The 12,580-nt window shown below is 37.7% G+C and overlaps 2 protein-coding genes across 6 annotated transcripts in view; one reads left to right on the plus strand and one right to left on the minus strand.

Moving 5' to 3' along the window:
* Window positions 1-2,303, plus strand: part of RFC1 (replication factor C subunit 1) — an 86,711-nt gene extending 84,408 nt beyond the window's left edge. For 4 of the 5 annotated variants that reach the window (XM_035005124.1, XM_035005122.1, XM_035005123.1 and 1 more), the window contains one exon: window positions 948-1,083. In XM_035005124.1, coding sequence (XP_034861015.1) covers window positions 948-1,031 — 84 coding nt within the window. In that variant the 3' untranslated portion in view covers window positions 1,032-1,083. Of the gene's footprint in view, window positions 1-947 lie in introns of all 5 variants that reach the window. The other variant, XM_035005120.1, reaches the window with a different exon arrangement.
* Window positions 2,304-3,621: 1,318 nt separating this feature from the next.
* The window catches only part of WDR19 (WD repeat domain 19), a 100,194-nt gene continuing 91,235 nt past the window's right edge, over window positions 3,622-12,580 (minus strand). The window contains exon 37 of the mRNA XM_035005119.1: window positions 3,622-3,903. The gene's annotated coding sequence lies outside the window, so the exon portion shown is untranslated. The remainder of the gene's footprint in view (window positions 3,904-12,580) is intronic.

Here is a 12,580-nt window from a genome sequence, read left to right on the forward strand (position 1 = left end):
TTCGTGTGTGCTTTACCATAGACACATATATTTTTTTTTTTTTAAGATTTTATTTATTTGCGAGAGAGAGAATGAGAGACAGAAAGCATGAGAGGGAGGAGGGTCAGAGGGAGAAGCAGACTCCCTGCCGAGCAGGGAGCCCGATGCGGGACTCGATCCCGGGACTCCAGGATCGTGACCTGAGCCGAAGGCAGTCGCTTAACCAACTGAGCCACCCAGGCGCCCTTATAGACACATATTTTTACAGTTTAATTAAGAAAAACATTTTCAGTGAAACTCTTTCTTCTGTAATTTGTGTTTTGCTATAGCCATTGAACTGCCTATAGAAATTTCTCAGATTGAAACAATCTTGTCTTGTGCTAGGAGAGATTAAAACCATTTATGGTACCAGCCTACTGTTTACCTTTGGCTAAGGCAAAGGAATCTAGTCTGTGTTCTCTTCTTTCCTTAGTGTGTGTCATTCTTGTCCCTCATTTCTGTTTTGTATATGCAAGGGTAGGAAAAGCGGCCTTCTGCAATGTAGCTCTCTAGTCTTGTGTAGACATAAGAGGTTGTCTCCCTCTCTCCCCTTCTCAAACCGAACGTGTTTAGATCTCTAATTGGAAACTGAAAGAAAAGGAAAATCTTCATTAAAACATTACCTTACTAGTAAAATATCTCCTGCTCATTTTTTCTTTCCTAAATATACCTATCTCCTAAATCCAAGAAACTATGCCTGGGGAACGTGTCTTAGTTCTAGATTCTCAATAGCTTTTCTGTAGTTAAAGGCTCCAACTAGCCCAGTTGTTCCTTGAAAGTAAGCTCATCTGGAGTGGTGGTAGGTGAAGATGTTTGCAACCTTTCTATTACGTTGCAGGTAAAGATCTGCTTTATTGTAGAAATTGACTTATTTCATTCCCTCATAAAGACAGCTATTAACTATTTCGTGCATTCTTCTCTCCCAACAGAAAAAGACAAAATCTTCAAAGCCTTCAAAATCAGAAAAAGATAAGGAGTCCAGAAAAGGAAAAGGAAAAAGTTCAAAGAAATGAAATGAAACTGTTTTTCACTACTGACAGCCACTTTTTACTCACCCCGTTGACCCGTCTAGCTTGTCTAGATAATGCCTTGTTTTTTCCAAAGGAATCATATTTTAGCATAATGGGGCAACTCAGTGGTCCCATTATAAATAAACGGTGGTACAGCTAGAGGGATGTAACCGGTAGGCTAACATACACCTCTTATAGAGGTTGATAGGACTGCTTGGGTCCTCCACTGTCCCCTGTCAATCTAATTAGATTGTGCTTCATATTGACTGTATAATCAGAAACTACATGTGAGCTTTGGAGTCAGATTTTAGTTAACAGTATATGCCTGGGAACATTGGTACTAAGGCAACTTTTGTAGGCTTAAGAATTTATCCCAATGGCCATTATAGGACCGATGCCGATTTTTTTAAAAAGGTAGTTACTATTATGTGGTGAAATTTTGTAAATAAATCATAATACAAAACAGTCACCACCTAGAACTGGTGTTCTTTGTATATTGTCAAATATCTTACAAAATATAAATCAGGAATAAACATGTTCCACATGACACATGTGCAAATTCTTAAAAATGTCATCTTGTACAGTAAAATAGTATGTTGGTATATTACATTCCTTATTAGTTTGCAAATGATTGGGTAAAAAGCTAACTCTTCCTCACTAACCAGTTGTGTGAAGCAGAACTTTGGCCGTTAGACAGTCAGAACTCTCATTCCCAACTTGATTACCTCTATGAGTGCCAGCCATATCTCTGTTGTGAACAGCATGTCATGGACAGGCCTCTGTGGCATCACTGGGGGGGATGGGCGGCTGTAAAAGGATTGCCACATTTTTAGCCTTCCAGAGTCTCAACTCATCAGGTTCAAACCAGTAGGGTCTAGGTCAGGTCAGAATCTTAGTCTCACTCTGACTTGGGACAAAATGAATGCTGGCTTTTGTTTGCCTCTGGGAGCTCTGGTTCTGCCCTGTGACTGATTCCACAAACCATACTGGAATTTTAGATTGTCCCTGTAACTGTACTTGCTGAGTAGCTCTGAGGCTGTGCAAGTAGCCTGGAATTTAGCTGTCTAGCTGTTTTGAAATTTTGTCAGGAAATGTTCAGAGGTATGTGCTAAAAGGAATGTAAAATTAGGATACTATTTCCTCCCTTTAAGTAATTGACAGTATTGTTTGGGAGGTGAGACATGAAGTTCTTGAGACATTTAAAGTGTACTTACCAGTGTGAAAAATGTCTTTCATGTAGACTAAGTTCATTATGGGAATAAAATGTTGCCTTCAGTCTTGCCCCTCTCTTTGTTAAAGCCCAGCTCGAAACTTCTGCTTCAGTGAAGATCTCCTTGATTGACGACTGCCTCACCTCACCAGTGGGGTGAGCATGGCTTTCTTTCGCATATTCTTCTGTTTCTATTGCTTTTTGATATGAAAGTCATGTCTGCCTACTTGTTTTTTATTCGCCAGGAAAGGGAGTGTAATCTCCTTGCAGCCAGAACAATGAATATGAGTTTACTTGTAAATTATGATTTTGTTAATAATTCTAAATACTCTGTGATTGATTGGCATAATCAATGTATAAGATAAATAACTTTTAGAGTTAGAGGTTATAAATACGCTCTTTAAAATAGGAGGACAACATGGATCTGCTGGAGCTACGTGATGGCCACGTATCTTTGCAGAATAAAACTGCATACTTCTTTTGACATCCATTGTGTCTTGGCCATTTTGGAAGCTGTTACAAACTACTGTGCTTTATCCTTCATCCTTTTAAGTTTTTGCGGTCCATTATTGCAGCAACATTATTTGGCCTCTTGAAGTTATTAACAAGGAGCAGTGTTGTATGTACTGGGAGGAGTATCTTCCTAAATAAGTTCTGGTGTAATTATGCTTATTAGTGAATGTTTAAAGCCCATAACTCCCCAGATATGATGTGCTTTACTCTCACAGATCCTAAGTGCCTATGGCTCTTATTCCTATAACTTTACAACATCCCTCCAGTGATAATGGGAAAACAAGAGGATGATAGGTGGTTTAATGATAATGACTTGTATCACTTAGTAAAGCCAAGGCCTCTGGCCTATTCTCTAGCCAGGCTTTGTGGGAGGAAGATCAGATCATAAAGTTGGAGGCATCATGTATGTGGATACTTGGATGTGATAAAACATTATTGTCCCTTGGGTATTACCATAGGCTTGCAGGTACCTTTGTAATACTCAGGATGCTGGTGGCTATGCTGTTAACATTCAGAGTTAGGCTATTTGCCTCATTTCTGCCAGCTGCTCAGACTTTGGTGACATTGGCTTTGGCTGACAAGGAAGCATATACTGATGTAGGAAAAATGGCGGTGTGTGTGATATGGGGAAGATTCTGGAAAATGTACATCTTCAGGGGAAATCAAATGATTTAATTTTGTGAAAGGAATTAACAACTCAGGAGATAGCTTGTGGTTTATAGTTTCATTCTTTCAAATTGGTGTTTTTATTCTAAGACTGATTGTGCTAAACTTCTCATTTCAAACTTTTAAGTGTTAATGTCTGTGCTGCCCAGACTTCACAATGCTGTCTCCCTTTTTCTATCTCCAAATCCAGGAAAACATTACAAATATCTAATCAACAATTTTATTTTAAAGGAGATATTTCAAAATATAAAAGTTATCAAAAAGTTGAATATTTACAGTTACATCATAGGCTACTATATATGTAAGACTTTGAAGAGGAACTCTACAAAGTATAACAAACAGCAAGGCTATATGTCACTGTTTTGCCACTCTACAATGGCAACTGTACAATGTCTGTGACCTGGAGAGTCTTTCTTTTTTCTGTATCCAGAAGCCACCAGGAGTAGAAACTTGGCCTCCTGTGGAATCTTTTCAGCAGGAACATATCTAGAAAAGAAAAAAAAACCCAAGCCCCACATCTTTAGAATGTTTAAGTAACTGGCAGGCACTAATGAAGCCAAGCTATACTAAAGAAGTTTTTGCTCATTTCTGGAATGTGGAGCAGGATGACTATTCAAGTTAGAAACCTCTGGTCTGTAATCAGTATTGAGTTTAAATCTGAAAGTGTACATGCGAACTGTTAAACTGTTATAAAGTGAGGGTGATGGTAATAGCCACTTTCCTGGTAAGAATGGGAAATTGCAAGGTAAGTGCTCAGCAATCTATGAAGATTTTCCTGAAACTGAATGGTCATTAATGGTTCCTTCTCTAAAAGGAGTCAGTGAACAGTAGCCTCAGCTAATATTCATTGTACAATAAGACATTTATAGTGACTTTTTATAGTCACAATTGTAGCATAATCATAACTTCCATATAGGAACCATGGGACTAAGCCTCTACTTTAACGCAGGGATAGTGTGGAGAGAGTCTATGTTAAAAACATAAGATCCTCCTTTGGTGGAATTGCAGAGTATCCTCCTGCAGATAATAGTTACAAACTCAGGACAAAATATAACTACTCAAAGGCATTGGAAGAGCAACCAAAAGCTGGTAGAGATTGGAAAGGTGTAAACTCTTGAAAAAAGAGAAGTCCACTGGGTAAGATTCATCTTCATATGTGTTTGCACCTGAGGGTAAGTCCATGAGGACCGTGAAGTCATAGTCTTACTAGCTCAGAGAGAGAATAGAGTTTGGGCTTGCCAGAACTACTGAAATGATAGGGATAATATCCCGAAAATCTGCATATAAACTCCATGTAAACCCTTGAACTTCACAGGCTTAGAAGAGACTTTTATGCTGGACTAGAAGAAGCACAGTTCCACGTTTAAGGGAATGCCATGTGTTAGAAAACTGAGGGCTGCTTCTAGGATCTGAGGGCCCCGGTACTCTCACGGTAAGAATGGAATTCACCAACAGGCTGGACAAGAGTCTCACATTAGATTGCAGCTCCAACCAACTTGGAGCCTTTTGAGATCCTGAACAGAAGACTCTGCTAAGCCGTGCCTATATTACTGATCCACAGAAATTGTGAGGTAGATAGGTTCTGGTTCAAGATGGCAATGTAGGAAGATCCTGAACTACCTCTTCCTATGGACGCAGTGCATCTACAGCTACATATGGAACAAGTCCCTCTGAAAGAGATCCAGAAACTAGCTGAGCAACTGCTGCATATCAGGTGAAAAAGAAAAAACCCACATCAAAAACAGGTAGGAGAGGGTGAGAAAATTTTGCCATATACTCTTCCCCCCCCCCCCCCCCAATGAAGACACACAACCAGGAGGGAATTCAACAACTCCTAGCTTTCTCCCTGAGGAGTGAAGGTTTTGGACCCCCCATCTCATGCCCTGACTTTTAAGACTTCCACCTGAGAGATGGGCCTCCAAAACCTCTAGCTTTAAAAGGCAACGGGCCTTGTATCCATGAGAACTAAAAGGAAACAGTTCAAAATGAGATCACATGGACCCACAGTGGCTAATCCCCCAGGGCCCAGCTCAGAGGTAGCAGACTGAAGTGCACCCAGTCTATGTGAAAAAGGCCTATTAAAAGCTTTGGCTTGAGGGGCAGGCTTCTAATTTAACACATACTTAGGGGCCAGCTGCAACACTCTGCTGAGACTGCAGGGCTAGCAGGCACCATCTTTGTGTTCTTTCTCTGCCTTGTGCCAGGTGGCTCTCTCAAAAAGGAGCTTGTGCACAAGTCTGGCACTCCAGTTTCTGCTGCCACCCAGGGGACACCCCTTAATCACCTAACTCTGGTGGCCATCAGGGTTTTACGTTTGCAAGTCCCAACTGGACTGTCACAGAAACCATTCTTAACCAGCTAGTCTTCCAGGCCATAATGCAGAGGCAGCAGACAGAAATGGCCGGTCTTTATGAAAGAGGCTTATTTGCTTAATTTAATAACTGTGGCCTGAAGGTTCACCTTCCAATCAGCCTGCATCTAGGTGCTGACTGAGATTCCCCCTTCAGGATACTGACAGGTCTTGGGAGCAACTAAGAAGGAAGAACCAGGGTAGTGTTGAATGGTTAGGCTCATTTCCCACATGCGGCCACTCCTTCAAGACTGGGAGAGGTGGCTGTCTTAGCTAATGTGTAGAAACCAACACAGAGTCAATGAAAATGAGGAAACAGAGGAATATGTTCCAAACAAACAGGTAAAACCTCAGAAAAAGACCGTAATGAAATGGAGGTAAGTGATTTACATGATAAAGAGTTTACAGTAATGGTCATAAAAGCAATTCATTAACAAAGTGAAGAAAGTACTAAACAAATCACAGACTTGAAGAATACAACCACTGAACTGGATAATACAATAAAAAGTCTCAATAGCAGAATAAATGAACAGAAAGGATCAATGAAACTGAAGACAGGTCCATGGAACTCAGCTAATCGGCACAGCAAAAAGATAAAAGCATGAAAAAAAGTGATTACAGTTTAAGGGATTTATGGGATAACATCAACCAATATTCACATTATAAGGGTCCTAAAAGAGAGGAGTGAGTCTGAAAATTTCCCTAACTTGGGGAAACAGACATCCAGATCCAGGAAACTCAGAGTTCCAAGCAAGATGAACCCAAAGAGACCCACACCAAGACACATTATAATTAAATTGCCAAAAGCAAAAGGAGAGAAGCAACTTGTTACATACAAGGGAACCCCTGTAAGACCATCAGCAACTTTTTCAGTAGAAACCTTTGCAGATGAGAAGACAGTGGCGTGACATAAACTGCTGTGAAAGAAAAATGCTAACCAAGAATATTCTACCTGGCAGTGTTGTCCTTCGGAACTGAAAGACAGTTTTCCAGACAAGGAAGACCTAAGAAGTTCATCACCGCTAGACCAGCCTTAGGAAATGTTAAAGGTGCTTCTTTAAGCTGGAAGTGCTGGTTAATAAGAGGAAAACATATGAAAGTATAAATCTGAATGCTTAAAGGTTAATATATAACTTCAGAATAATCTTGTTGTAATGGTGGTGGGTTAATCACTTACAAAAGTAATAAAAATAACCATCATGACAGTAATGGACACCCAAGATGCAGAGATACAAACTATGACAGTAAAAACAATGGGGAGTAAAAATGTAGAGCCTCAAAAAAAAAAAAAAAAAAAAAAAGAACACCCCAAAAAATAACCAAAAAAAAGAAAAAAAAAAAAAAACAAGAAAAAAAAAAAGGGGGAAAAAAAAAGAAAAGCCAAAAAAAAAAAAAAAAAAAAAATGTAGAGCCTCAGAACTTACCAACTTAAAATAGGTTGAATATAATCCTCATGGTAACCACAAAACAAAAATCTACAGTAGATACACGAAAGATAAAAGGGATCTAAGCATACCCCTATAGAAAGTCATTAAATCAAAAAGAAGAAAGGAACAATGGACTTACTGCCATTTTTATGGTTTTCTGGCTATTTTGTAAGTCCATATCTGTCAATAATTACTTTAAATGCAAATTGCTAAATCCTTTGATGAAGAGTGGCTGAATGGATTAAAAAACAATATCCATCTATCCTGATGCTGACAAGAGACTCAGTTTTAAGGACACAGACTGAAAGTGAAGGAATGGGAAGGATATTCCAGGCTAATGGAAATCAAAAGAAGGCTGGAATAACTTTACTTATACCAGACAAAAAGGATTTTAAAACAGACTGTAATAGACAAAAGAAGGTCATTATACAATGAAAAAAGGTCAACACAAAAATGGATATAACATTTTAAGTATGCACCCAACATAGAAACATCTAAAGATATAAAGCAAAAATTAAGGTCTAAAAAATAACAATATAGTAAGAGTAGGGGACAGACAGTGGATAAATCATCCAGACAGGAAATCAGTATAAGGAAACACCGCACTTAACAGACATTTACAGTGCATTTCATCCAAAAGCAGAATACACAGACTTAAGCACACATGAAACATTCTCGAGGACAGATCATAGGTTAGGCTATGAAAACAAGTCAATAAATTTAGGAAGACTGAACATCTTTTCTAACCACAGTGGTATGGAACTAGAAGTCATTTATAAGAAGAAAACTGGAAAATTCAAAAATATGTGGAGATTCAACAACATGGTATGGAACAACCAGTGGGTCAGAGAAGAAATCAAAAGAAAAAATATCTTGAGACAAATGAAAATGGAAAGACAATATACCAAAACTTAAGGGATGCGGTGAAAGCAGTTTTTTTTTTTTTTTTAAAGATTTTATTTATTTATCTGAGAGAGAATAAGAGAGAGCTTGAGAGGGGGAGGATCAGAGGGAGAAGGAGACCTCCCACTGAGCAGGGAGCCCGATGTGGGACTCAGTCCCGGGACTCCAGGATCATGACCTGAGTCGAAGGCAGTTGCTTAACTAACTGAGCCACCCAGGCGCCCAACAAAAGCAGTTTTAAGAGGGAAGCTCATAGCAATTAATGCCTACATCAAGAAACAAGAAGGATCTCAAGGTAAACATAACTAACTTTATACCTCAAGGAACCAGAAAGAACAAGCTAAGCTAAAGTTAATAGAAGGAAGAAAATAACAAAGAGCAGAAATAAAGGAAAGAGACTAAAAAGACAATAAAAAACAGCAATAAAAAAGAGCCGGTTAAAGAAAATAGATAAACCTTTTGCTAGACTCACCAAGAGAAAAGGACTCAGAAATGAAAGAGGAGATATTAAACGGATAACACAAATACAAAAGATCATAAAAGACTACTATGAACTACTACACACCGACAAATGAAACAACTTAGAAAAGAAATGGAATATTCCTAGAAACATAGAACCTTACAAGACTGAATCATGAAGAAACAGAAAATCTGAGCAGACCAATTACTAGAAAGGAGGTTGAAGTAATCAAAAAACCTCTCAGCAAACAAAAGTCTAAGACAAGATGGCTTCACTGGTGAATTTTACCAACATTTAAAGCATTCAAACCAATCCTTCTCAAACTCTTCCAAAAATAGAAGAGGAGGGAACCCTTCCAAACTCATTTTATGTGCCAGCATTAGTTGGCTACCAAAACCAGACAAGGATACCACAATAAAGTAATAGGCCAATATTCCTGATGAACATTGATGCAAAAATCCTAAGCAATCTATTAGCAAACTGGATTCAAAAATATGTTAAAAGGATCATACACCACGATCAACTGGGATTTATTCCAGGGATGCAAGGATAGTTTAGCATCTACAAACCAATCAGTGTGATATACCACATTAAGAAAATGAAGAATAAAAATCATATGATCAGTTAGTAGATACAGAAAAAGCATTTTAACAGTATTCAACATCCACTGATGTTAAAAAACTTCACCAAAGTGGGTATAGAGGGAACATACCTCAGCATAATAAAGGCCATATAGGAGAAGCCCATAGCTATCATCCTTCTCAATGGTTAAAAGCTTAAAAGCATTTCCTCTAAGATCAGAAAGAAGATAAGGACCCCTACTCTTGCCACTTTTAATTAAACATAGTACTTGAAGTCCTAGCCAGAGCAGTTACGCAAGAAAAAGAAAGAAAAGGCATACAAATTGGAAAGGAAGAAGTTAAAGTGTCACTATTTGCAGATGACATGGTATATATAGAAAACCCTAAAGACCACTAAAAAACCGTTAAAGCCTAATGAGTTCAGTGAAGTTTCAGGATACAAAATCAATATATAAAAGTCTCTTGCACTTCTATACACTAATAATGAACTATCAGAGATTAAGAAAACAATCCCACTTAAAACTGCATAAAAAAGGAATGAAATACTTATGTGTAAATTTAACCAAGGAGGTGAAAGACCTGTACGCTGAAAACTGTAAGACATTGGTGAAAGAAATTAAAGACAGATATTCTGTGGTCACAGATTGGAAGAATCAAAACTGTTAAAGTGTCCTTACTACCCAAAACAATCTACAGATTCAGTGCAGTTTCTATCAGTTTCCAATGATATTTTTTCACAAAAATAGAATAAACAATCCTAATGTTTGTATGGAACCACAAAAGATCCTGATTAGCTAAAGCAATCTTGAGAAAGAAGAACACAACTGGAGGCACATTTCCTGAAACTATATTACACAGCTATAGTAATCAAAACAGTATGGTATTGGCATAAAAACAGTCACATAGTAGACAGTAGATGTGAAGATCAGTGGAACAGAATAGAGAGCTCAGAAATAAACCTATGTATATATGGTCAATTAATTTGTGACAGAGGAGCCAGGAATATATAATGGGGAAAGGAGAGTCTCTGTAATAAGTGGTGTTGGGAAAACTGGACCACTAGCTCACACCATACACAAAAATCAACTCAAAATGGATTAAAAACTTGAACAGAAGACCTGAAAGCATAAAACTCCTAGAAGAAAATATAGGGGGTAATAAGCTCCTTGACATCAGTCTTGGTAAGGATTTTTTGGATTTGACACCAAAAGCAAAGGCGGCAAAGCAGCAAAGCAGATGTAAACAAGTGAGACTATCCTAACTACAAAAAACTTCTGCATAACAAAAGAAACCACCAACAAAATGAAAGGGCAGCACATGGATTGGGAGAAAATATTTGCAAATCATAGATCTGATAAAGGGTTAATATAAAGAACTCATACAGTTCAGTAGAAAAAAAGCCACTTAAAAATGGGCATAGGATCTGAATAGAAATTTTTCCAAACAAGATACACAGATGGTCAACAGGTACATGAAAGGGTGCTGCTAAACATCACAGGTTATCAGGGAAATGTAAATCGAAACCACAATGATGTATCACCTCACACCTGTTCAAAGGGCTATTACCAAAATGACAAGAAATCACAAGTGCTGGGAAGGATGTGGAGGTGCCTTGGGCACTGCTAGGGATGCAAACTGGTGCAGCAACAGGGAAAAACAGTATAGAGGTTCCTCAAAAAATTAAAAATAGAATTACCATGTGGTCCAGCTGTTCCACTGTTGGGTATTTATCTGAAAAACAAAATCACTATCTTGAAAAGATACCCCTATGTTCATTTTGGCATTATTTACAATAGCCAAGATTAGGAAACAACCGTAAGTGGCCATCTACACTGGATAAAGAAAATGGCACGTGTGTATGCATGCATGCACATAAACACAGGAATATTATTCAGCCATAAAAAAAGAAGGAAATACTGCCATTTGCAACAACATGGATGGACCCTGAGGGGGAGGGCACTATGGTAAGTGAGATTAGAGAAAGACAAAATACTGTATAGTCTGACTTATGTGTATGAAAAAATTGGAATTCATGGATACAGAGAACAATTTGTTGCCAGAGGCCTGGGGTGGGGAGTGGGTGGAATGGATGAAGGTGCTCAAAAGGTATAAGGTCATAAGTCTGGGGGATATAAGGTACCGCATGTTAACTATAGTTAACCATATTATATATTTGGAAGTTACTAAGAGATTTAAAAGTTCTCATTAACAAAAATTTGTACCTCTGTGTGGTGTGGATGTTAACTCACTGTAGTAATCATTTCTGTATATATAACCATTATGTTATACACCGAAAACAACTGATGTCAACTATCAATAAAAAAATTGACATAGGTAATGTATATTATTTTAAGATGCTAAATTTATGATGTTATACAGCAACAGGAAAACGAAACGAATCCCAATCATAATTTGAGCAAGCTTTAAAAATAGAATTTGACAAGCTGATTCTGAAATTTTATAGGGAGATGGAAAGGATTAAGAGTAGTCAAAACAATCTTGGAAAAAAATGACAACATTGGAGGATCCACAGTACCTGACTTTTAGATATACTAGAAAGCCACAGTAACCAAGACAGTGTAGTATTGAAATAGGGGACAAATACATCAATGGAAAAGAAGAGAGTCCAGAAATAGATCAGTATTTAAAACCTCATTGGTTTTCAACAAAAGCACCCAAGCAATTCAATGAGGAAAGAAAATACTTTTCAACAAATGGTATTGGAAGACTGGATATCCAGTTGGGGTAGGGGAGAATGTTAGTCCTCGTCTCACAATGTAAACAAAAATAATTTCAAAATGGATCGCAGACCTAGAGCTTCTAAAAGAAAACATATTAGAATATGCTTGGGAGTTGTTAGTAGGCAAATATTTTTTTAGACAGGATACAATAACCATAAAACTTAAAAATGTATAAATTATAAATTCCATCAAAATCTCATCAAAAGATACCATTAAGGAGAAGAATTGGGAAGCCACAGAAAGAGAAAATATTTGCAAAATATATCTGACAGACCTGTATCTAGAAAATACAAATAAAAGAAGTTTTACAACTCAGTAACAAAAAGACAACCCAGTAACAATGGGGAAAGAACAGTCTTCAGCAAAAGGTACTGGGACATGTACATGGCAAAAGAAGGAAGTTGGATCCCTAAACTCACCATACACAAAAATTAAATGGACCAAAGATGTAAATGTAAGAGCAACAACTATAAAACTCTTTAAGATGGGACTCCAAAAGCACAAGTAACCAAAGGGGGGAAAAAACAGGGAAAAAAAGATAAACTGGACTTCATTAAAATAAAAATATTTACGTCAAAGGATACTATCAAGAAAGTAAAAAATTATTCCACAGGATGAGAGAAGATATTTGCAAGTCATGTATCTGATAAAACACTGGTGTCTAGGGTCTGTTAAGAATTCTTATATCTATAAAAAGACAA

This window comes from Mirounga leonina, unplaced genomic scaffold (assembly GCF_011800145.1).
Source record: "Mirounga leonina isolate KUSES-001 unplaced genomic scaffold, KU_Mleo_1.0 Mir_129, whole genome shotgun sequence".
Lineage (NCBI taxonomy): Eukaryota > Metazoa > Chordata > Mammalia > Carnivora > Phocidae > Mirounga > Mirounga leonina.